General features: G+C 50.2%; 1 protein-coding gene across 2 annotated transcripts in view; it reads right to left on the reverse strand.

The window, feature by feature from the left end:
* Nucleotides 1-23,392, reverse strand: part of Glut4EF (Glucose transporter 4 enhancer factor) — a 272,519-nt gene that overhangs the window by 202,697 nt on the left and 46,430 nt on the right. For both annotated transcript variants that reach the window (XM_071694507.1, XM_071694506.1), the window contains exon 3: nucleotides 21,257-21,369. In XM_071694507.1, the coding sequence (XP_071550608.1) occupies nucleotides 21,257-21,369 (113 nt within the window). The remainder of the gene's footprint in view (nucleotides 1-21,256; nucleotides 21,370-23,392) is intronic.

The raw sequence follows: 23,392 nt of genomic DNA on the forward strand, positions 1-23,392 counted from the left end.
TAGGGTGGTGGATGACCTAGCCGTACAGCATCCAGGCCACCAGCAACAGCAGGAAGGCGCCCAGTGTAGCAGGAGCCAAACACGAGAGAAGAGAGGCAACAACATGTAAACACCAGCAGCTCTCGCTACTTTACAACAACGACCATGATCATATTAATCCCACTGACGAAATAATGGAGTCAAAATAGGACGCATAGTTTCATCTCCCCTGCGTCACCATCTCCCCTGCGTCACCATCTCCACTGCGTCACCATCTCCACTGCGTCACCATCTCCCATGCGTCACCATGTACTTGACCACAGAGCATTACACCAACGTGGGGCTCTGTGGTGTGGCGTCGTCACGTCTCGCTGAACGTGACGCCTTCAGGGGGCTGCCCGAGGTCGTGCCCGCGTGGGTATGCAACACAGTCGTGGCAGCCGGTCCACAGTCAACCCAGCCGTTCATCCTCCCCTAAATGCTGTTCGATAATTGGTCTTTATGGCTTGTGTCAACAACGAATCTACTTGATCTCTTCCTGAAAGCGAGTGATCAGAAACAAGTCATCTACATGTCATATTATCTTGCGCCTGACATGATCTAACCATGACACACGCACACACTGGATCTGCTCCCTCCCTCATGGCTCAACACACACACACACACTTATTCCTAGCGCCCACAACGCCAGGTGAGGTAATATACTCCTTTATCTCACACTTGGGAAGTATACAAATGATCAGGCGAGAGGGCAATCATCATCAATAACTAAGCTAACTCCTGTTGCGGAAAACAAGATGTTCAAGTCATCTTGTGTGACGATTTCCAACCTTGGTCAACTACTATCATAGACCATCTTAGGATAAAAAAAAGCAACAATAAGATACCATTGCATCAGTTCTATGACTTCTTTCGTAAAAAAAATAAATAAATATGCATTTAGTTAAGTGATTTACTATCTAACCGAGAGTCATCTTAATATCAGAGGGTAAATCTGAACTGCTAAATAGTTATAGAGTGTAGCCTGTGTGTGTCTGGATGTTTACATTGTGTACATAAGTCCCATAATGGAAATGCTTCTAGACACTGACTCGTAAGTAACCAATGGAGATGGTGCCTTCAAACACAGGCAAGTTAGAAACCAATGGGAGCGGTGCTTTCAAACATAGGCAAGTTGACAACCAATGGATGTGGTGCTTTCAAACACAGGCAAGTTAGCAACCAACAGGATGGTGCTTTCAAACACAGGCAAGCTAGCAACCAATAGGGGTGGTGCTTTCAAACACAGGCAAGTTGACAACCAATGGAGGTGGTGCTTTCAAACACAGGCAAGCTAGCAACCAATGGGGGTGGTGCTTTCAAACACTAGGTAATAATGAGCCAATGCGGGTGGTGGTTCCTGGTAGTAGTGTTCGTTCATGTGCTGCGTCGTGGGTCCTGTCATGGCTGGGGGAAACAGACATGGCCACCACGAACATATATAACCAGGGTAGCCAGCCTCCCTCATGTACACACACACTTGCCCTGCACAATACCTACGATCCTCAGCAACACCACAAACATGGTTCCAACGGAGCCTCAGAACCCATGAGAGAAGCTCCCGTTATCCACACACACACACACACACCTAGACTGGCGGGGGTAAACAAAGAAGGCATCAAAAAATCCCTCTCCCGTAACCCACTCAACGCACATCAATAACCCTACATGTACCATGTGTCTCCTTCTTCCTGTTTACCTTCCCTGACAAACCCTTCTCTTTTATCCCCTTAGAAAAAGGTTCAGATCAGAGGCCAGGCCATTATACCCAAGGGTCGTAGCGTCTTGGTCAAGGGTCGTAACGTCGTGGTCAAGGGTCGTAGCGTCGTGGTCAAGGGTCGTAACGTCGTGGTCAAGGGTAGTAGCGTCTTGGTCAAGGGTCGTAACGTCGTGGTCAAGGGTCGTAACGTCGTGGTCACTGGTCGTGGCGTCGTGGTCACGGGTCGTAACGTCATGGTCACGGGTCGTGGCGTCATGGTCACGGGTCGTAACGTCATGGTCACGGGTCGTGGCGTCATGGTCACGGGTCGTGGCGCCATGTTCATGGGTCGTGGCGTCATGGTCACGGGTCGTGGCGCCATGTTCACGGGTCGTGGCGTCATGGTCAAGGGTCGTAGCGTCGTGGTCAAGGGTCGTGGCGTCATGGTCACGGGTCGTGGCGTCATGGTCACGGGTCGTGGCGTCATGGTCACGGGTCTTGGCGTCATGGTCACGGGTCTTGGCGTCATGGTCACGGGTCTTGGCGTCATGGTCACGGGTCTCGGCGTCATGGTCACGGGTCGTGGCGTCATGGTCACGGGTCGTGGCGTCATGGTCACGGGTCTTGGCGTCATGGTCACGGGTCGTGGCGTCATGGTCACGGGTCGTGGCGTCATGGTCACAGGTCTCGGCGTCATGGTCAAGGGTCGTAGCGTCGTGGTCAAGGGTCGTAGCGTCGTGGTCAAGGGTCGTGGCGTCATGGTCACGAGTCGTCGGCGTCATGGTCACGAGTCGTGGCGTCATGGTCACGGGTCGTGGCGTCATGGTCACGGGTCGTGGCGTCATGGCTCCGTGACCAGCACAGACAGTGCTGGTGCACATGTAGAGCACGTGTACGTGTGTACGTGTGTGTATGCGTCGGATGGCGTAGGCCTGTCCACTAGGCAGTGTGTGTGTGTGTGTGTGTGTGTGTGTGTGTGTGTGTGTGTGTGTGTGTGTGTGTGTGTGTGTAAGGAACCACTTTACAGAGGAGACAAGTAACTAACTGCTTCTCTTACCTTCTACACTAAGGCAAGATAGGCAGAGCCTGGGGATAGGGTCAACCCCCCTAAGGATTCGCCCACCCCTCTTTCTCCCCCTTCATACACCCCCTCCTCCCCTCTTTCCCCCCCTTCACACACCCCCTCCTCCCCTCTTTCCCCCCTTCACACACCCCCTCCCCTCCCCTCTTTCCCCCCCTTCACACACCCCCTCCCTCCTCTCCCCCTCCCGTATGATCAATATCTCTACAAGTCCACTACAACACCCCCTTTGTTGCTCGCTTCCCCCACCTCTCCCTCCACCTCCACCTCACCTACCTCACGCTGCTCTACCCCAGTCTACGACTGCCCAACCTACCATACTCTCCCTGCCTTAGGCCAGCTCTCTCTCTCTCTCTCTCTCTCTCTCTCTCTCTCTCTCTCTCTCTCTCTCTCTCTCTCTCTGCACGGGTGAACAGCACCACTACCACCACCTTCCCTTCATCCTACCACCTTCCACTCCACACTGGGCTTCACTCACACACACTATACAACATTAAACACCCCGTTCGCCATACCTGATAACCCCGTCTACCCACACGTGGCTTATACGAGAGAATATTGCCAACTACAACTACATCTACCTTCCCAGGGTTAAGAAGAGGTATCTACCAATGACCAATCTACCAGGGGGAAGAATCACCTACCAGAGAAAAAGGGTCATCTACCAAATCTAAGAGCAAGTGTGCAAGTGATCAACCAAGGTTAGGGGTATCGACCATATCGAAAGCTGTCGACCAACCCATCATCCACCTACCGACTCCCGACCCTTCGACCAAACTCCGCCGGGCCCAGCCAGGGCCAGACCCGCCACACATCATCGCAGTGCCTCTCTGGCCATTCTCCTCGTACCACCATCCTCATCACCCTTGCTGGCCAGGGCCATGGCCCGGTCGCCTGACGATGGCCCAAGCCGTGTGTGTGTGTGTGTGTGTGTGTGTATGTGTGTGTGCGTGTGTCTGTCTGTCTGTCTGTCTGTCTGTCTGTATGTCTGTCTGTGTGTGTGTGTGTGTGTGTGTGTGTGTGTGTGTGTGTGTGTGTGTCTGTGTGTGTGTGTGTCTGTGTGTGTGTGTGTGTGTGTGTGTGTGTGTGTGTGTGTGTGTTTCCTAATGGACGACATCCACAGACTGACACTTGGGTACTGATCCAACATATGATGTGTCTACGTACAGAATCCCTGGCTCCCTCGGGTCATCTCTGTAAACATCCCCCCTCATATTCACCTCCATAACTAGACCCACTCAAGCTGGTCGCACCTACATCATGTAACAAGACCCACTCAAGCTGGTCGCACCTACATCATGTGACCAGACCCACTCAAGCTGGTCGCACCTACATCATGTAACCAGACCCACTTCAGCTGGTCGCACCTACACCATGTGACCAGACCCACTCAAGCTGGTCGCACCTACACCATGTGACCAGACCCACTCAAGCTGGTCGCACCTACATCATGTGACCAGACCCACTCAAGCTGGTCGCACCTACATCATGTGACCAGACCCACTCAAGCTGGTCGAGTACCAGGCACGTGGCATGGTCGATCAAGTGATGACGTGGAGAGCGACCCGTACTGACACACCACTGGTCAGAATGTCTTCCGACGCGCATGTGGCATAGTAATAGATAAATAAATAAATAAAATAAATAACTAAATAAAACGCCGTTAAAAAAGTCTAAAAAAAAAAAGAAGGTTCCTTAAAGGAGACTGTCTCAGATGAAGATACCTCGACCTAAATCTGGCGCACACTTCTGCAACCATCGTGGTAGAGGCGAGGCTGATGCTGCTGCTCAACATGTTGAGTCTGACAACCACAGCGTCACTTGGGGCAGACCAGGCTTCCCGTCTTGTTGCCCCTCACACTGGACCAATACCTCCCTCACACTGGACCAATATATCCTTCACACTGGACCAATACCTCCCTCACACTGGACCAATATATCCTTCACACTGGACCATTACCTCCTTCACACTGGACCAATACCTCCCTCCAGTACCACCCTCAAACTGGACCAATACCACCCTCACACTGGACCAATACCTCCCTCACACTGGACCAATACCTCCCTCACACTGGACCAATACCTTGTTCAACCGCGGACCAATACCTCCCTCACACTGGACCAATACCACCCTCACAATGGATCAATACCTCCCTCACACTGGACCAATACCACCCTCACAATGGATCAATACCTCCCTCACACTGGATCAGTTCCACCCACACAGTGGACCACTACCACCATCACACTGGACCAATACCACCCTCACACTGGACCAAGATCCTCTCACACTAAACCAAGACCCGTATCACACTGAAACCTACCAGGTCCTACTACTACCTGTGGTGGTGGGTGTGTGGCCGTGAGCACCTCTGGTGGGTGGGTGTCCGTAAGTAGGCATGGTGATGAGTCCGTAAGTAGGTGTGGTAATGAGTCCGTAAGTAGATGTGGTAATGAGTCCGTAAGTAGATGTGGTGACGAGTCCGTAAGTAGGTGTGGTAATGAGTCCGTAAGTAGATGTGGTGACGAGTCCGTAAGTAGATGTGGTGATGAGTCCGTAAGTAGGTGTGGTGATGAGTCCGTAAGTAGGCGTGATGACGAGTCCGTAAGTAGGTGTGGTGACGAGTCCGTGAGCAGGTCTGGTGGTGTGTCCGTGAGCAGGCGTGGCAGAAGCGGTAACGTATCAATGATCAGCTGCGTAGTCCAGGGTAAGGGTGGGTCAGGGGGAGGGCCGCTGTCAAGGGTAATCCTGCAGGTAGGTGGAGGACGCCAGCATAACCAAGAGAGGAAAATCCATAACGGCGAGGCTGGGCGCAGCGGATGATGCCTTCCACGTCCACCTACACCACCACACTCCATTCCACCCACCCACACACACACACACACGCACCCATGTATTTCACATTACTCGAGATGCAGTCCTAACTAACTCAGGAAAAGAAAAGAAAATAAAAGATTGAATTCTTTACAAGAATTAAGACACATGAGATATATGTATCATATGCATCAGAGGCAGAGAAGAAAATAAGATTTAATCTGGGACGAGATCAGCAGGTTGCTCCAATGTTTACATTTTCAACTGAGGCGTACTGGAGAACCACCGCGCGGCCGACGCTTGCCGTCCCGGGGTCGGTTAGCTCCCAGGCCCATCCACGGCACCGAGCACAGAGTGTAAAGTGGGTTAACGACAGGCATGGGAAGACAAGAGCGAATTGGAACGATTTGGTTTACGTGCTGTCAGTCGACTGAGCCACGGATATATGTGACGCAGCCGGAGAAAACCACGGAAAGGTCTGTGGAGCCTGAGTGTGGATAGGGAGATGTGGTTCCTTCGGTGCATTACACGAGACAGACAGGGAATGACTTTTTTTTTTGTCTATTTCTGACGTTAACACGGTATGCGGCGAATGATATATATATATATATATATATATATATATATATATATATATATATATATATATATATATATATATTATATTTTTTTTTTTCTTTCAAACTATTCGCCATTTCCCGCGTTAGCGAGGTAGCGTTAAGAACAGAGGACTGGGCGTTTTTTGGAATATCCTCACCTGGCCCCCTCTGTTCCCTCTTTTGGAAAATTAAAAAAAAAAAAAAAGAGAGGGGAGGATTTCCAGCCCCCCCCGCTCCCTCCCCTTTTAGTCGCCTTTTACGACACGCAGGGAATACGTGGAAAGTATTCTTAATCCCCTATCCCCAGGGATAATATATATATATATATATATATATATATATATATATTATATATATATATATATATATATATATATATAAAGGTTAGCGGACATATATCAGGAAATTTGGACGTTGTCCCATGATGGTCAGTTGAAGTGTTCAAGACAAGTACACCGGGGAAGCCCAGGGCTGGAGGTTGCTACATCGATAAAAACGCTTCACGCCCACGTCCTGATACCAGACCAGACCACATGTGTGTACCTGCCTCAAGCTTACCAGCTGGCCACTGTTGTGGTGATGACCAGAACCGTCTCACTCCCTCCCTCCGTGTGATTTCTTCTTGAAGTTGGCTCAGATGGAACGGGTGAATAAATGGCCTAAATAAAAGCCATCTCATTTACGTTAATATATATATATATATATATATATATATATATATATATATATATATATATATATATACTAGAGCTACGCCAGGTACCAAATCAATGAACAGCTAGGTTGGCTGCAAACCGACTCCTGCGACCAGGATTCGAACCTACTATGGAATCGACCCCGTGCGACCCGTGAGTGCGTCACGGCCGACAACATTACACCCCTACACCACGGAAGTCTCACCTTCCCTAACGTTAAGGCTTAGTCTGCTGCACCTCACACCTCGATCTGATTTTATCTTTTACGTCCTTCCTTTCACTCTATTTTTTTTCCTTTTTTTTATATCTTTTTTTCTTTTTTCTAATGGCGGGTTCTGTCCTGGGGCAGGAGGTTCCTCCTCCCGCGCCTGGGGCACCCACACGGCTTCTCCAGGACATCAGGATACACTTGTAATATTCGCCGCCACCATGAGCCACCACCACCACCAGCAGCCAGACGCCCTGTTATCAAGCTCTCTCTCACTTCCTGTCTCACCGCTGTCCCCTGGCGGCCTTCCCTCACTCACACACACACACACACACACACACACCAGGCCACGGGAGGAGGAGGAGGAGGAGGAGGAAGGGGAAACCACTCTATTACAAGCTGGGGGAGGTAGAGGGTATCTCTTACGGAAAATACCGGAGGGTACGGAGGGCAAAGGTCACGGGCGGGGACCCCCCCCCCCCCCCCCGTGGGAATCAGAAGGTAGGGACGTTCCAGACGACGCGTCGTCGCCCCGGGAAAGTCCAGCACCAGCCAACATTTACGGTGACGACCGAAGTTAGAAAGCAAATACAGTTGTCGCATGACCAGCGCACACGGGAAACGGATATTGAATATTTCAATATCTGGCCGGGGAGGCCAGATATTCTGGGTGCTGCTCCACACACACACACACACACACACACACACACGTTTCCAGCAGTTTAGGAACAGGTTACAGCACCATTCGCGCCATCGTCACCTCCTGCCACTAGGGATCCCACGTCCCCGTATCGCAGTTCGACACCACCCGTAACTCATCGAGACCTTGCAAGCCAACTGCAACTTGCAACACTTCTGCTCAACCTCCCGTTTACGTAACAATACTATTTTTATCTTTTATCATCAATTTAAATAACATTATCATAATTATTATTACTATTACGCACAAATATCCATCCACACCTACTGCAAATGTCTTTCTCCCTTACCCCCACAGGAAAACATCTTCCCCCATCCATACACACGACAGTCAACGGTGTGCAGCAGGTTGCTGGGTAAGGTGGGCGGCACGTTAAGACCTTCCCGAGACCCGGTCTTACCAAGGGTGACAATGACACCACGACCGACTAGTAGGCACCGTCTTGAGGATGCGAACACCAGGACAAGGCGGAGGGACCACAGTCTGACCACAGGTTCATCCCTCTGGCGTTCCGCAATAAATGGGTACCAGGCGTAAAGTTATATATATATATATATATATATATATATATATATATATATATATATATATATATATATATATAGGAAAACATCACAACTGAGAGCGTGATCAATTAAATTCCTTCTAATCCACGAGAAATGAGACACAATATGTACCCAAGTGCACTTTCGTGTAATGATCACATCATCACGGGAGATATAAGAATAAACATATAAGTCAGTTGATATCCACAGAAGAGACGTAGCTAGGACGCCATTTGGTAAACAACTTGTTTACCAAATGGTGTCCTAGCTACGTCTCTTCCTAGTATACCAACTGGTATATTTCTTTCTCGTGTCTCCCCTGATGATGTGATCATTACACGAAAGTGCACTAAGAAACTTTTTGTGTTTTATTTCCCCGTGGGGGAACGTGTCACCATGAGAGCCAGCAGGAGCGAGTGCAGAAAGTGACAGATGGTAGATGAAAGGACCTGGCACCTGCAGCTGGCACTGTGGCCCTTGATCAATAATCCCACAGGCACTCCGGCACTCCCAGCCTGGTGAGCTTCCATCCCAGGTGAGCCTTCACTACATCACCACCCACCAGTGCCAGGTGAAGCCTTCACTACATCACCACCCACCAGTGCCAGGTGAAGCCTTCACTACACCCCCACCCACCAGTGCCAGGTGAAGCTTTCACCACATCATCACCCACCAGTGCCAGGTGAAGCCTTCACTACATCATCATCCACCAGTGCCAGGTGAAGCCTTCACTACACCACCACCCACCAGTGCCAGGTGAAGCCTTCACTACATCATCACCCACCAGTGCCTAGTGAAGCCTTCACTACATCATCACCCACCAGTGCCAGGTGAAGCCTTCACTACATCATCACCCACCAGTGCCAGGTGAAGCCTTCACTACATCATCACCCACCAGTGCCAGGTGAAGCCTTCACTACATCATCATCCACCAGTGCCAGCTGAAGCCTTCACTACATCATCACCCACCAGTGCCAGGTGAAGCCTTCACTACATCATCACCCACCAGTGCCAGGCGCACCGAGCACATATAAAGACACCAAGGTAAAGTATGAATGAAACTGTTCCACAAGTATGAATCATACTGACGATATATATATATATATATATATATATATATATATATATATATATATATATATATATATATATATATTCTTTTTTTCAAACTATTCGCCATTTCCCGTGTTAGCGAGGTAGCGTTAAGAACAGAGAACTGGGCCTTTAAGGGAATATCCTCACCTGGCCCCCTTCTCTGTTCCTTCTTTTGGAAAATTAAAAAAAAATATATATATATATATATATATATATATATATATATATATATATATATATATATATATATATATATATAAACTAAGATTACGAATTCCGACCACCAGTGCAACACTGAGCAGCAGCAGCAGCAGCAGCAGCCGGCGTGCGGGCCTGTATGACAAATGCCACATTTCAAATTTCCCAAAACATTACAGTGGAAAACCCACGTTACCCAGCCAGGCTCGCACAGGAACTGGACGGATCTTCTCCTACTGTGGACGAACCACAAGATCCAAGTAACCTTACTTTGTAATATATATATATATATATATATATATATATATATATATATATATATATATATATATATATATATATATATATATATGAGTGTGAACGAATGGGGCCTTTGTTGTCTTTTCCTAGCGCTACCTCGCACACATGAGGGGGGGAGGGGGATGTTATTCCATGTGTGGCGAGGTGGCGATGAGAATGAATAAAGGCAGACAGTGTGAATTGTGTGCATGTGTGTATATGTATGTGTCTGTGTGTATATATATATATGTGTACATTGAGATGTTTGGGTATGTATATTTGCGTGTGTCTATGGGGCTGGGTTGGGCCATTTCTTTCGTCTGTTTCCTTGCGCTACCTCGCAAACGCGGGAGACAGCGACAAAGCAAAATGAATATATATATATATATATATATATATATATATATATATATATATATATATATATATATATATATCGTTGGGGATAGGGGAGAAAGAATACTTCCCAAGTATTCCCTGCGTGTCGTAGAAGGCGACTGAAAGGGGAGGGAGCGGAGGGTTGGAAATTCTCCCATCTCGTTTTTAATTTTCCTAAAGAAGGAACAGAGAAGGTGGCCGAGTGAGAGATATTCCCTCAAAGGCTCAGTCCTCTGTTCTTAACGCTACCTCGCTAACGCGGGAAATATCGAATAGTATATATATATATATATATATATATATATATATATATATATATATATATATATATATATATATATATATATATGACGGCATGACACCCAGCCCATTGTTCGCGCCGTTGTGGTCAAGTGGGGACCTACATCATAACCTTGTAATCATACGTCATTCATTATACACAGTCGTGTTACTCACATGTGTGTCACCGTCTACGACAAATCGGTCGCTCTATCTCGCGTGTTATATTCGTAACTTTCACGTTTCCTCCAGTCCTGCCTTACAGCAAGGCAGCCAACAAGAACACACAAGATACGGAAGTCCATCAATTTCTTGCAGTTTACCTCCGCCCCGAGCAAGGGAGACGACCGCAACCATCACGACTGGCGGAGGCGAGCCAACACAAGAGGCGATCCCACCTCTCATTCGGTCGGCCCGTGAGGAGGAGCCAGGTGGGAGTGCAGGCGCCTCCCTCACAACACGGCGGTAACTCTACCCTCCACACATACCCTTTGATTCTGTCTGGCTGGACACAGCGATGGCTTCGTGTCACAAACCATGCTGAGTTGGGTAAATACATCATGCACAACTACTCCTACTACTACTACCATGCAAACAGTATCTGCTGGTAACCTACAACCATTGATGCTGTTGTGTATCAATTACATGAATGGTGAGGCGCCCTGGTCTGATATCACCGCCACTGCCGTACGTCAAAGAACCCTCGTCCGTCCTCCGGCCTCGCTGGCTGGCCGGCAGGAAATCAATCAATACGTCGGTAGGGGCATGGTAGGGAGGGGCCGGTCACTCCTGCTGGGGGAGATGGTCGCCGGCCCTGCGGCCTCTAGCGTTACAGGTTAGCGAGGAGGGACGTGACGCGGGCCCCGTCCTCAACCAAGTGACGCCCTTCTCTGCACCGCAGCAGGCCTAGGCTGCCAGTGACACTCACCACCCACCCACCTCATGCTTCGGTCTCATAAGTCGCCTCCACCGTGCATCCCTGACCTCACGAAACACACAAGTGTTACTGTGAGGTGAGGTTGTAGCGGCGGGGAGGGAGTGTTGCAGACCCTGATCACCACGGGGCGAGCACACCACACCACGCAACAAAGAGGAGTGTTGTTGTTGTCCCGATCATACAATGCTAACCCATCCAACAACATCAACAACACACACAACACACCCCGTCCACCCAGTACGGTTCTCCCACCCAACCACACAGCCGCGGTGCCTGACCGGCCGCCTCTCTCTATACCCAGCCACCACCCAACACACACGTTCGTGTCCATCGTCTTTCCGTGACCACGATACGTTTACCGTTGTGATCATTGCAACAAATGTGAAGCTTTTAGGCTTGAAGGAAACCAAGTAAAACACAACGAAAGTCGAGAGAGAGAGAGAGAGAGAGAGAGAGAGAGAGAGAGAGAGAGAGAGAGAGAGAGAGAGAGAGAACTATAAAAAATACTATTAATAAAAAAATACTATAAAGACCCATTCTTAAGTTGCCGCAACTAAATCATCCCAGACAATGATCGTACCTGATGGGCGGGGCATATATACCCTCGTGCAGCACCCCAGCCAATGACTGTATGGGATGGGCGGGGCATAGATACCCCGACTGCAGCGCCCCCAGTGCGAGACTTCCAGCGAATACCTTGTGCCTCACACACACACACACGCAGGGTATAAATACCCCAGTGCGGTAATCCAAACTCATGGCAGTATCGATGGGGAAAAAAATAGCGCTCCCAGCAAATGATTGCATCTAATGGGCAGGGCAAAAATATACCCCAGTGCGATGCCTCAAACCAATGACTGAATTGGATGGGCGGGGGGCGTAGGTACTCTTAATGAGGTAGTCCTAGTTCATCATTGTGCGGCGCTGCCTCCCTGTGCCTGCGACGGGTGGCAAGAGTGACGCGATCCGCCCCTGCCTCATGGGAAGGTGTTTGAACACATCCTGGCTTATCGACGACCACTCACTCAGTCAGGCCTGATCCTTCTCAGCAACGAGAGTCAGTATCTCCACACGGCTCCACCGAATCATATAGATCAACCAGGTGACGGAGGGGCGGCCGGCCGCGTCGTGGGTTTACGACACACAGCGAATTCTACTGAATACACAACGGGACTGCGAAGGCACAGCTCGATATCGTGTACCTCTGAGAACATGGGTGACCGTCTACACCGCTCTGGCGTTTTACTCATCTATGAAGTCGTTTACTCAGTGAGTCAGGGAATTCATAATCACACTCATTCTACCGATTTCATCAGCTAATTATATATACCACACCAAGTCTTTACACAATCCATTATTAGGCAATTATTTCCCAAGCCTAGTTACTACAATCACCAGTCGGCAGGAGTTTCCACCAGTCATCACCGGTCAGCCGCAGGACCAGTCTATCACAGCCTTGGAAAGTCGGCAGTGTTGGTTATTCAGCACTTTACGTCTGGCTGGAGACGGTGGTGGTGGGAGGGAGGGCACCTGTTACCCCACACGCCTCCTCTTACGTCATGTGTGTCTTGCTCGACTCCCCCCCCAAAAGCCGCCCTCCTTCCCTCCCTCTCTCTCTGTCTCCACCATGCCCGCCCACCCACCCTGGGAGGGGCAGCACCACGCTCCTCACTATCACCCACCCTAACTCACGAAGGGGTCGCGTCCTCACGTGCTGCCCTTGGTAGTTATTAACCTAAGTTACTAGCGACGGGGGCGGTGGACACCACCGACCGGGGCCCAGATGGCGCGAGATCTTGTAAGCTCAGGTGCTGCTGAGAGGTGTCGAAAGATCAGGTTTTGGGTGGAGGGACAGCGAGAACTGGTGAGAATTATGCAGCCCTTAAGAGAGCCGGTGGCCGATGCAAAATACTGCTGTAGAGAATTAGGTCACCGAGAAGGGAATCGGGGACTCTGATAAGCGGAATCCAAGGGAACCTGAGGTCCATAAGTGAAGGAAAAACCTGAACATCACGGTCGTGGGGTCCTTTCTGGGTCCTCGGTGAGAACTACGACAAGAGGAGCGATGCAGACACCCCCGTGAGAAGTCTCGGGTCTGGTGGAGGATTAGGGAGGCATGGAGAGGTGCACACCTCTAGTCTTCATCAGGCGGAGGTGAAGGAGCTTAAAGACGCCCTAGCGATCTACTGGCATCTTAACGGTGGTGCATCGCGTCTCCTATCTCATCCGGCCGCCCGAGCGTTCCTCTTGGCGTCCCCTTATGTCCTCCCGCTCTGCACAGTGTTCTCTGGCAACATCCACTCTCACTTACGTACCCAAACACCACCCGCCTCTCTCTCTCTCTCTCTCTCTCTCTCTCTCTCTCTCTGGCATCTCCTTCCACCATACCTTTCCCCTTCCTCCATCATTCTCAGAATTGCGAGTCTGGACATCCCGCCCGACCATCCACCCCGCTAATCATTAGCTCCCCTGGTCTTGCAGCATCGTCCCTGTCCCCATACAAGGAGGTCGTGCGTAGCGACTGCCGGTAGAGCGAGCACAACCAGATTTCTGTACTCATAATGTGCGAGGTAGGGTGGAAGGCCCCACCATCTCCACACATCACCGAGACCCTAACACCAGCATGACATCGAACTCAAACACCACAACGCCTGATGGCGGACGAGACAACTGAAGAGCCACTCGTGAGTGAGGCTAACAACGGATAAGTTGGCCTAAGGCGTCCCCGCTCTACTGACCAGCGTTCAGGTAACGTGAGGCTGGTGTCGCCTCACCTTCACCAAGTCCCGGTCCTCCCTCTCCCACTCACACTACGTCAAGATACTAAACAGTTGTGTTCAACATCCGACCCAGTGTTGGTGTGCCGCTGAAGGCCGCTGGCTCACACCGGCGGCGGGTGTAGGTGATGCCTGCAGGGGAAGCCCTCCCGTGCCGGCCTGCGTTCCCTCCCGCCCCAGGGCCAGCCTCATGCACCCCCCCGCCACCCTCCCCTTGCAGGAGGTCTGCGCCGGGTAGGGAACATAAACGGCTTGTAATGTTCCCGTCATGACACGACCGTCGGGTCGGGGTACAGCAGCAGGAGGAGGAGGAGGAGGAGGAGGCACGGCGGCGTCACGGCCCAGGTGACCTCACCGCCCGCTGATTCATGCCGCTCTGCCACGCTTTAAAGTTAGCCTGCCACCCACTCCTGCCCGTGCCACCCACTGCCGTGCTCAATACCTAACCCTGCCACCCACTCTGCAAACCAGGCACACCAACCGACAACCACACCAGCCACCAGTGCCACCCACCACAACTGGTTCTCCGACACCACCTCACACTACCTTCCTCCCTACCATCCACACTACCATCCCTCCCCACTTACGTGCCAATTCCTACCACCCACTACAACCTGTTCCCCCCCACATTGTCCCACCCACCCTCACACAACCCTACTACAACCTGTTCCCCACCACACTGTCCCACCCACCCCCACACCACCCACTACAACCTGTTCCCCCCACACTGTCCCACCCACCCCCACACCACCCACTACAACCTGTTCCCCACCACACTGTCCCACCCACCCCCACACCACCCACTACAACCTGATCCCCCCACACTGTCCCACCCACCCTCACACCACCCACTACAACCTGTTCCCCCCACACTGTCCCACCCACCCTCACACCACCCACTACAACCTGTTCCCCCCCACACTGTCCCACCCACCCCCACACCACCCACTACAACCTGTTCCCCACCACACTGTCCCACCCACCCCCACACCACCCACTACAACCTGTTCCCCCCCACACTGTACCACCCACCCTCACACCACCTACTACAACCTGTTCCCCACCACACTGTCCCACCCACCCCCACACCACCCACTACAACCTGATCCCCCCACACTGTCCCACCCACCCTCACACCACCCACTACAACCTGTCCCCCCCACACTGTCCCACCCACCCCCACACCACCCACTACAACCTGTTCCCCCCCACACTGTCCCACCCACCCCCACACCACCCACAGTAAGTCAGCCGGGCCACCGTTGCCCACGAGGGTCCCTCCTGCCTGGTCGATACGTGACGAAGGATACTGTGGGTCAGGAGGTCTGCTGCTGCAAGGTTAAAGTTAACCTCCTGAACCAGCCAACTGCCACATCCTACAGGTCGCCTGTACTGCACCAGCAGGCCCGCTCCTCCCCTGGCCGGCAGCTCCTTCGTCATGGACGTCTTCAACACATGAAACTCTCCTGAGGGAATCTTAAAGAGATGGGAATTCTCTGCCCGAAGGACTGTGAAAGCCAGGATATGCTGGAGGGGAGCGAGTGAGGGAGGGGAAGACAAACTCGTCAGTGTAAGGGAAGTGATGGTTGGTGATGCCAGGGTCCCCCAACTCTGGGGTTGTCGAGCACTTCCTCTGTGGGTGGTGAAGCCTCTGATACCTTTCCACCGCTGTCAACACAGATATGCTCCGATGCTAAAGTCAGCAGAAGATCTCCCGAGTGGCAATGTAATATTCTGAAAGCGCTATTCAGCCTTGAACTGCATTCCTCAGTTTGCTACATTCAGCAACCTTACATTTCCCCCAGTTTGCTACATTCAGCAACCTTACATTTCCCTCAGTTTGCTACATTCAGCAACCTTACATTTCCCCCAGTTTGCTACATTCAGCAACCTTACATTTCCCTCAGTTTGCTACATTCAGCAACCTTACATTTCCCCCAGTTTGCTACATTCAGCAACCCTACAGTTCACTCGGTTCCACGAGTTTATAGAACGCAGTTTTACATTTACGAGAGGGGGTCGACGTGACCTCGGGGAGAGAGAGAGAGAGAGAGAGAGAGAGAGAGAGAGAGAGAGAGAGAGAGAGAGAGAGAGAGAAATGGGTCGTCTTGTGAAGAATGGTCGAGACTTACAGCAGGAGGGAGGGAGGGAGGAAGCTTAGGACCTCAGCAGTGGGTAGGGTAGCGAATCACAGCAGCCACGGGTTGCCTGTAGAGTCCTCACCAGCTGGCGGGAGGAAAAGATGAGGGAGCCACAGCGGGAGAGAGAGTACCTAAGCATCTATCTATCGGCACCTCTGGCGTAAGGCTAGCGCGTAGGGCTAGCCGCAGGAGTAATCTAGAATTAAGAATATCCAAATAACAAGCCATGGGTCGTTCCGTGTTACATGCGAGATGTAGCCAGGGGCATAAACAAACCCATGTCTGGGTATGGAGGAGCAAACAGACACGAACCGGAGGGCGAAGGGAGGGGAACTTGAAAGCCACTTTGAAATGCTGAGGTCGCAGGACTACCGTCACTTGGTGACCTTCCCGACACCTAAAGGGGCAGTACCACACCTGCCTGGTGGCGGGGTGAGGCCACCTGGTACCAAGATAAGCGAGACTATGATAGTGAGAGATAGCATCGCTCAGGCCGGGGGTAAATGACGTCATGCTCTGTGTGTGTGTGTGTGTGTGTGTGTGTGTGTGTGAAGGACTCTCTCAGGGCAGTATCAGGCCTCCTCATACACTGGGGACTGTACCTCATACCATAACAATAACTGGGGGCATGACCCGATCCCCTGATCCCCCACCAGCCTTGCGAGACATTAACGTCCCAACAATTACCAAATAATAAAAAAAAAACCCTACATATTTATTTCTTTATTCACACATCGATGTTTTCTGTGGGATAGTCTTTCATTTTTTTTTGTATATCAGTGTGTTTACTTTTATAGTCTTTTATGTTTTTTTTGTATGTTTGTGTGTTTGTATTTGTTTTACGTTTTCCTCCTCCATCTGAGGTCTCTGGTCACCACAGCCAGTCTGTGTTTACTGCCCGGCCTTCCTCCCTCCTCCACCTACGAGCCATGGTCAAACGTCTGTTTATTCTCATTTATCATTTAACATTGATTGGACAGAAACTGAGACAGTGTTACATCATGTACATGGTACATCATTAACCCCTTCATGACGGTACGACGCCAGCAAGACGGTACGACCTTTGAGCACGACGAGGCGATCCTTGAGCACGACGGTACGACCCTCGAGCACGACAGTGTCGTCCTTGAGCCTGACACGCCGGTACGACCCTCGAGCATGACAGTGTCATCCTTGAGCCCGACACCTCGGTACGACCCTCGAACATGAGTGTCGTCCTTGAGCACGACGGTACGACTCTCGAGCATGACAGTGTCGTCCTTGAGCACGACGGTACGACTCTCGAGCATGACAGTGTCGTCCTTGAGCCCAACGCCTCGGTACGACCCTCGAGCATGACAGTGTCGTCCTTGAGCACGACGGTACGACCCTCGAGCATGACAGTGTCATCCTTGAGCTCGACACGTCGGTACGACCCTCGAGCATGACAGTGTCGTCCTTGAGCCCGACGCCTCGGTACGACCCTCGAGCATGACAGTGTCGTCCTTGAGCCCGACGGTACGATCCTCGAGCATGACAGTGTCATCCTTGAGCCCGACGCCTCGGTACGACCCTTCCACACCACTGTACGACCACTTAAGCACGACGGCATCATCCTGGACCACGACCCCTACGTCTGTACCACCTGCCCGATCCAGCTCTCACCTCTTGGGAGCTGAGCGTCACGCCTGCGCCAGCTGCCCGCCCCACCTGCTTCCTGGGGAGTGGCCAGGGAGGTTGGTGGCCCGCGGGCCGCACCGTGGCCCGCCCCGGACGGACCGAGAAAGTTGTGGGTGACGTCACACAGGCCGCGTCACGGTCGTCACGTGGCAGATCTGTGATGCCGGGGAGGAGGAGGTGGTGCTGGCCTCTTAACTGGTGGATGATGCTGGTAAAAGTAGTAGTAGTAGAGGTGGTGGTAGTAGCGGTGGTAGTAGTTGTGGCAGTAGTAGTAGTAGTAGTAGTAGTAGTAGAGGTGGTGGTAGTAGTAGTAGTAGTAGTAGTAGTTGTGGCAGTAGTAGTAGTAGTAGTAGTAGTAGTAGTAGTAGTAGTAGTAGTAGTAGTAGTAGTAGTAGTAGTAGTAGTAGTAGTAGTAGTAGTAGTAGCGGTGGTAGTAGTAGTAGTAGTAGTAGTAGTAGTAGTAGTAGAGGTGGTGGTAGTAGTAGTAGTAGTAGTAGTAGTAGTAGTAGTAGTTGTGGCAGTAGTAGTAGTAGTAGTAGTAGTAGTAGTAGTAGTAGTAGTAGTAGAGGTGGTGGTAGTAGTAGTAGTAGTAGTAGTAGTAGTAGTAGTAGTAGTTGTGGCAGTAGTAGTAGTAGTAGTAGTAGTAGTAGTAGTAGTAGTAGTATTAGTAGTAGTAGTAGTAGTAGTAGTAGTAGTAGTAGTAGTAGTTGTGGCAGTAGTAGTAGTAGTAGTAGTAGTAGTAGTAGTAGTAGTAGTAGTAGTATTAGTAGTAGTAGTAGTAGTAGTAGTAGTAGTAGTAGTAGCGGTGGTAGTAGTAGTAGTAGTAGTAGTAGTATTAGTAGTAGTAGTAGTAGTAGTAGTAGTAGTAGTAGTAGTAGCGGTGGTAGTAGTAGTAGTAGTAGTAGTAGTATTAGTAGTAGTAGTAGTAGTATTAGTAGTAGTAGTAGTAGTAGTAGTAGCGGTGGTAGTAGTAGTAGTAGTAGTAGTAGTATTAGTAGTAGTAGTAGTAGTAGTAGTAGTAGTAGTAGTAGTAGTAGTAGCGGTGGTAGTAGTAGTAGTAGTAGTAGTAGTATTAGTAGTAGTAGTAGTAGTAGTAGTAGTAGTAGTAGTAGTAGCGGTGGTAGTAGTAGTAGTAGTAGTAGTAGTATTAGTAGTAGTAGTAGTAGTATTAGTAGTAGTAGTAGTAGTAGTAGTAGCGGTGGTAGTAGTAGTAGTAGTAGTAGTAGTATTAGTAGTAGTAGTAGTAGTAGTAGTAGTAGTAGTAGTAACGGTGGTGGTAGTAGTAGTAGTAGTAGTTGTGGCAGTAGTAGTAGTAGTAGTAGTAGTAGTAGTAGCAGTGGTAGTAGTAGTGGTAGTAGTGGGTTAGTAGTGGTAGTAGTGGGTTAGTAGTGGTAGTAGTAGTGGGTAAGTAGTAGTAGTAGTGGTTGTGGTATTAGGGGAGGAGGGAAAGGTAGTGGTTGGTGGTAGTAGCAGTACTGGGTCAGTCAGTAGTGGTCGATGGTTATAGCTGTACTGGGCTGGTAGTGGTGGTAGTGATCGTAGTGGTGGTAGTGATCGTAGTGGTGGTAGTGATCGTAGTGGTGGTAGTGATGGTAGTGATGGTAGTGGTGGTAGTGATCGTAGTGGTGGTAGTGATTGTAGTGGTGGTAGTGATCGTAGTGGTGGTAGTGATCGTGGTGGTGGTAGTAGTAGTGGCAGTACCGTGGTTGATGGTGGTGGTATATAGTGTAGTGGGTTACGGTGTGGTCATGACTGTACTGGAGCACCAGCTGTCCTGGTGATAATGTAAGGGTAACAATGACGTAGGGATCCATGTGTAGTGGGTGGTAGTTGTAGTTGTGGTTGGTAGTGTGCTGGTATATTAATGGACAAGTTGCTGGTTGTAGTTATAGCAGTGGAATTAAGTGTAGTGGTACATCATGGTGGTGGTTGTAGTTATAGCAGTGGAATCAAGTGTAGTGGTACATTATGGTGGTGGCTGTAGTTATAGTAGTGGAATCAAGTGTAGTGGTACATTATGGTGGTGGTTGTAGTTATAGCAGTGGAATCAAGTGTAGTGGTACATCATGGTGGTGGCTGTAGTTATAGCAGTGGAATCAAGTGTAGTGGTACATCATGGTGGTGGCTGTAGTCATAGCAGTGGAATCAAGTGTAGTGGTACATCATGGTGGTGGTTGTAGTTATAGCAGTGGAATCAAGTGTAGTGGTGCATGAAGGGAGTGGTAATGTGTGACGGCCAGGAGACAGAGGCCTAGGACAGGATACACAAGTAAGACAAGTGTATTACACGATTGAACAAACAATGTACACCTTCGACTGGTGTTGTGCTTGTTACACTCTTTTAAGAATTTTGAAAGAAATGTGGAAAACTGACGAAAAGGTGAAAAATATAGAGTACTATGAGACCGTGGGGGCTGGAAGGTGTGTACTGTAGTGCGTATCAAGTCTACGAAGACAAGGCAAGACGTAGGAGGGTGTACAATGGTTCCTTAAAGCCATCACTAGAACACTCCTTCGTCAGGAGGGGTTGAACTTCCCTGGGGGAGGCTGGTGTCTACAACCCACTGCCACGGAGGGTGTAAGATGGCCCGACCATCACTTCAACACTCCTAAGTCAACCCATTCATCATACACGCCATTCAAACTGGGTTTGCGAACCTTCATAATGGAAAAAAGAAGGAAGTTTATCTCCAAGTGATACAAGAAGTGAGTCAACATGGAGGATCATACGGGGGAGAAAAAAATATAAGAACCTGACATTATATGTGGAGGGCCATCATGGAGGGTGTGGAGGGGCAACAGGAGCATGAGACAGATGCGGGAGCATCTGTGGTTCCTTCCCTGAGGTGGGAGCGTAATCATGGAGCATGGGAGGAGCATGGAGACAAGGTCTCACCAGAGCAACATATCCACGACGGTGTATGTTCATACCCCATCCTTGACATCACGTGAGACACAGGTATTACTATCCCGGCTCCGTATACATGCTATACCAGAGCGTGGCCAGGAGCCGTGAGCATGGAGGACACGGAGAGCATATCACCACCTGGAGCATATGACGGGAACGAAATCCGAGTGATGATAACGTTATGCCACAAAGCCAACCCACCACAGAAGGACCGACTGCAGGAGCATATTTGAGATGTTACTCACCATCCAGCATGACCGGGGAGCGTGGGGAGCATGACAGCTTCATGAGGACCATGGCTGCCGCACACTCGTCCATCTGGTCCTCCTCGGAGCGGGAGCTGCGCCGCTTGCGGGACCTGCGGGAGGAAGGAGGAAGAGACGGAGTCAGTCATGATGTGTAAACAACTGGTGACCGCTGTAAGAGAGGAGGGGTTGGGGTAAGACAAGGGGAGGGAAGGAACAAGGACAGAGAAAATGTAGTTAAGTCCGTTTAAGCGTGACGGTACGACCCCCTTAAGCTCGATGGTACGACCCCTTAAACTCGATGGTACGACCCATTGAACTCGATGGTACGACCCCTTCAACTCGACGGTACGACGCCTTAAACTCGATGGTACGACCCCCTTAAACTCGACGGTACGACCCCTTAAACTCGACGGTACGACCCCCTTAAACTCGACGGTACGACCCCTTAAACTCGACGGTACGACCCCTAAACTCGATGGTACGACCCCTTAAACTCGACGGTACGACCATCCCCTTAAGTACAACTAGACCAAACACACTGGGGGTTGAAGACCAGGCCATCATACCCAGAGGTCGTGCTCAATGGTCGTATACCGTCGTGCGCTGGCGGTCGCATGGTCGTGCTCAATGGTCGTACCATCATGGTTACTGTGTTAAGCAGCACGACAGTGAGTTAACCATCCGTGACGTCGCTAATCACGTCATTCAGTATCCTCTCTCTCTCTCTCTCTCTCTCTCTCTCTCTCTCTCTCTCCCCACACTAAGCTCTTCGTCCGATACCCTCAAGCGGTGCGCGCGGTCAGACGCAGAGTTTACCTGAACGCAGCGGCAGCAGTGACAGATGCAGCAGTGAAAGTTCGAGACTTGAGAGAGGCAGCAGTGACACACACACACACACACACACACACACACACACACACACACACACACGGTCTCCTGGCATGTTAGGGTCCCACTTCATAACGTGGGTAAGGGAAACACACACAGCCAACTGGTTTACAGCGTGTAGTAGGCCAAACCCAGACTTCCTTTCTGAGGTTCGGTCACCGCACTTACAGAAGCACACTAGGAATGAATACCAATATAAATTAAGAGTCCTAAGATACAGTGGGAGATTCAGAGACCGCAAGTTATTCCAACATGAGAGAGAGAGAGAGAGAGAGAGAGAGAGAGAGAGAGAGAGAGAGAGAGAGAGAGAGAGAGAGAGAGATGAGTATATAGGGTGACGTGATCACAATCTTTCACATTCTAAACCCGTCTGATGAGACGACTAGTTTCACAGTTCATCTAAAGATGTGAGGCCAGACGAACCACACGACAATAATCTACCTAACAAACTCTGGAGAAGTGATGCACAGTACAGGGTAGTGTACAGAGCACAGGAGGAGTGGCACAACCTCGGTGGTGACACACTGGTGATGCTTACACGTCAGGCCAGACTTGATATAGTTGTGTGATGGTCGGGAATGTTCAAGGGGCTGCGTGGGACCTCCACGAGAGTGTACAACTCCCTCCCCGTACAGTACATATAGGTCATGATCTCCCCGTCAGTACATATAGGTCATGACCTCCCCGTACAGTACAAATAGGTCATGACCTCCCCGTACAGTACATATAGGTCATGATCTCCCCGTACAGTACATATAGGTCATGACCTCCCCGTACAGTACATATAGGTCATGATCTCCCCGTACAGTACATATAGGTCATGATCTCCCCGTCAGTACATATAGGTCATGACCTCCCCGTACAGTACAAATAGGTCATGATCTCCCCGTACAGTACATATAGGTCATGACCTCCCCGTACAGTACAAATAGGTCATGACCACCCCGTGCAGTATAAATAGGTCATGACCTTCAATATAGTACAAGTGGGTCATGATCTCTCCGTACAGCACAAATAGATCATGACCTCCCCGTACAGTACAAATAGGTCATGATCTCCCCGTACAGTATAAATAGGTCATGACCTCCAGGACAAAGAGGTCATAACAAACTCACAAAATGTGGGGCCCCACGAGTGTATACATCCTCCCCTGTACAGTAAAAGCAGGTAATTACAACCGAATCATAACCTGTACACTGGGAAATACAACACGACTAACATTTAAGTGAATCGCACACCTTGGGG

This window comes from Panulirus ornatus, chromosome 57 (genome assembly GCF_036320965.1).
Source record: "Panulirus ornatus isolate Po-2019 chromosome 57, ASM3632096v1, whole genome shotgun sequence".
Taxonomy (NCBI): Eukaryota; Metazoa; Arthropoda; class Malacostraca; order Decapoda; family Palinuridae; genus Panulirus; species Panulirus ornatus.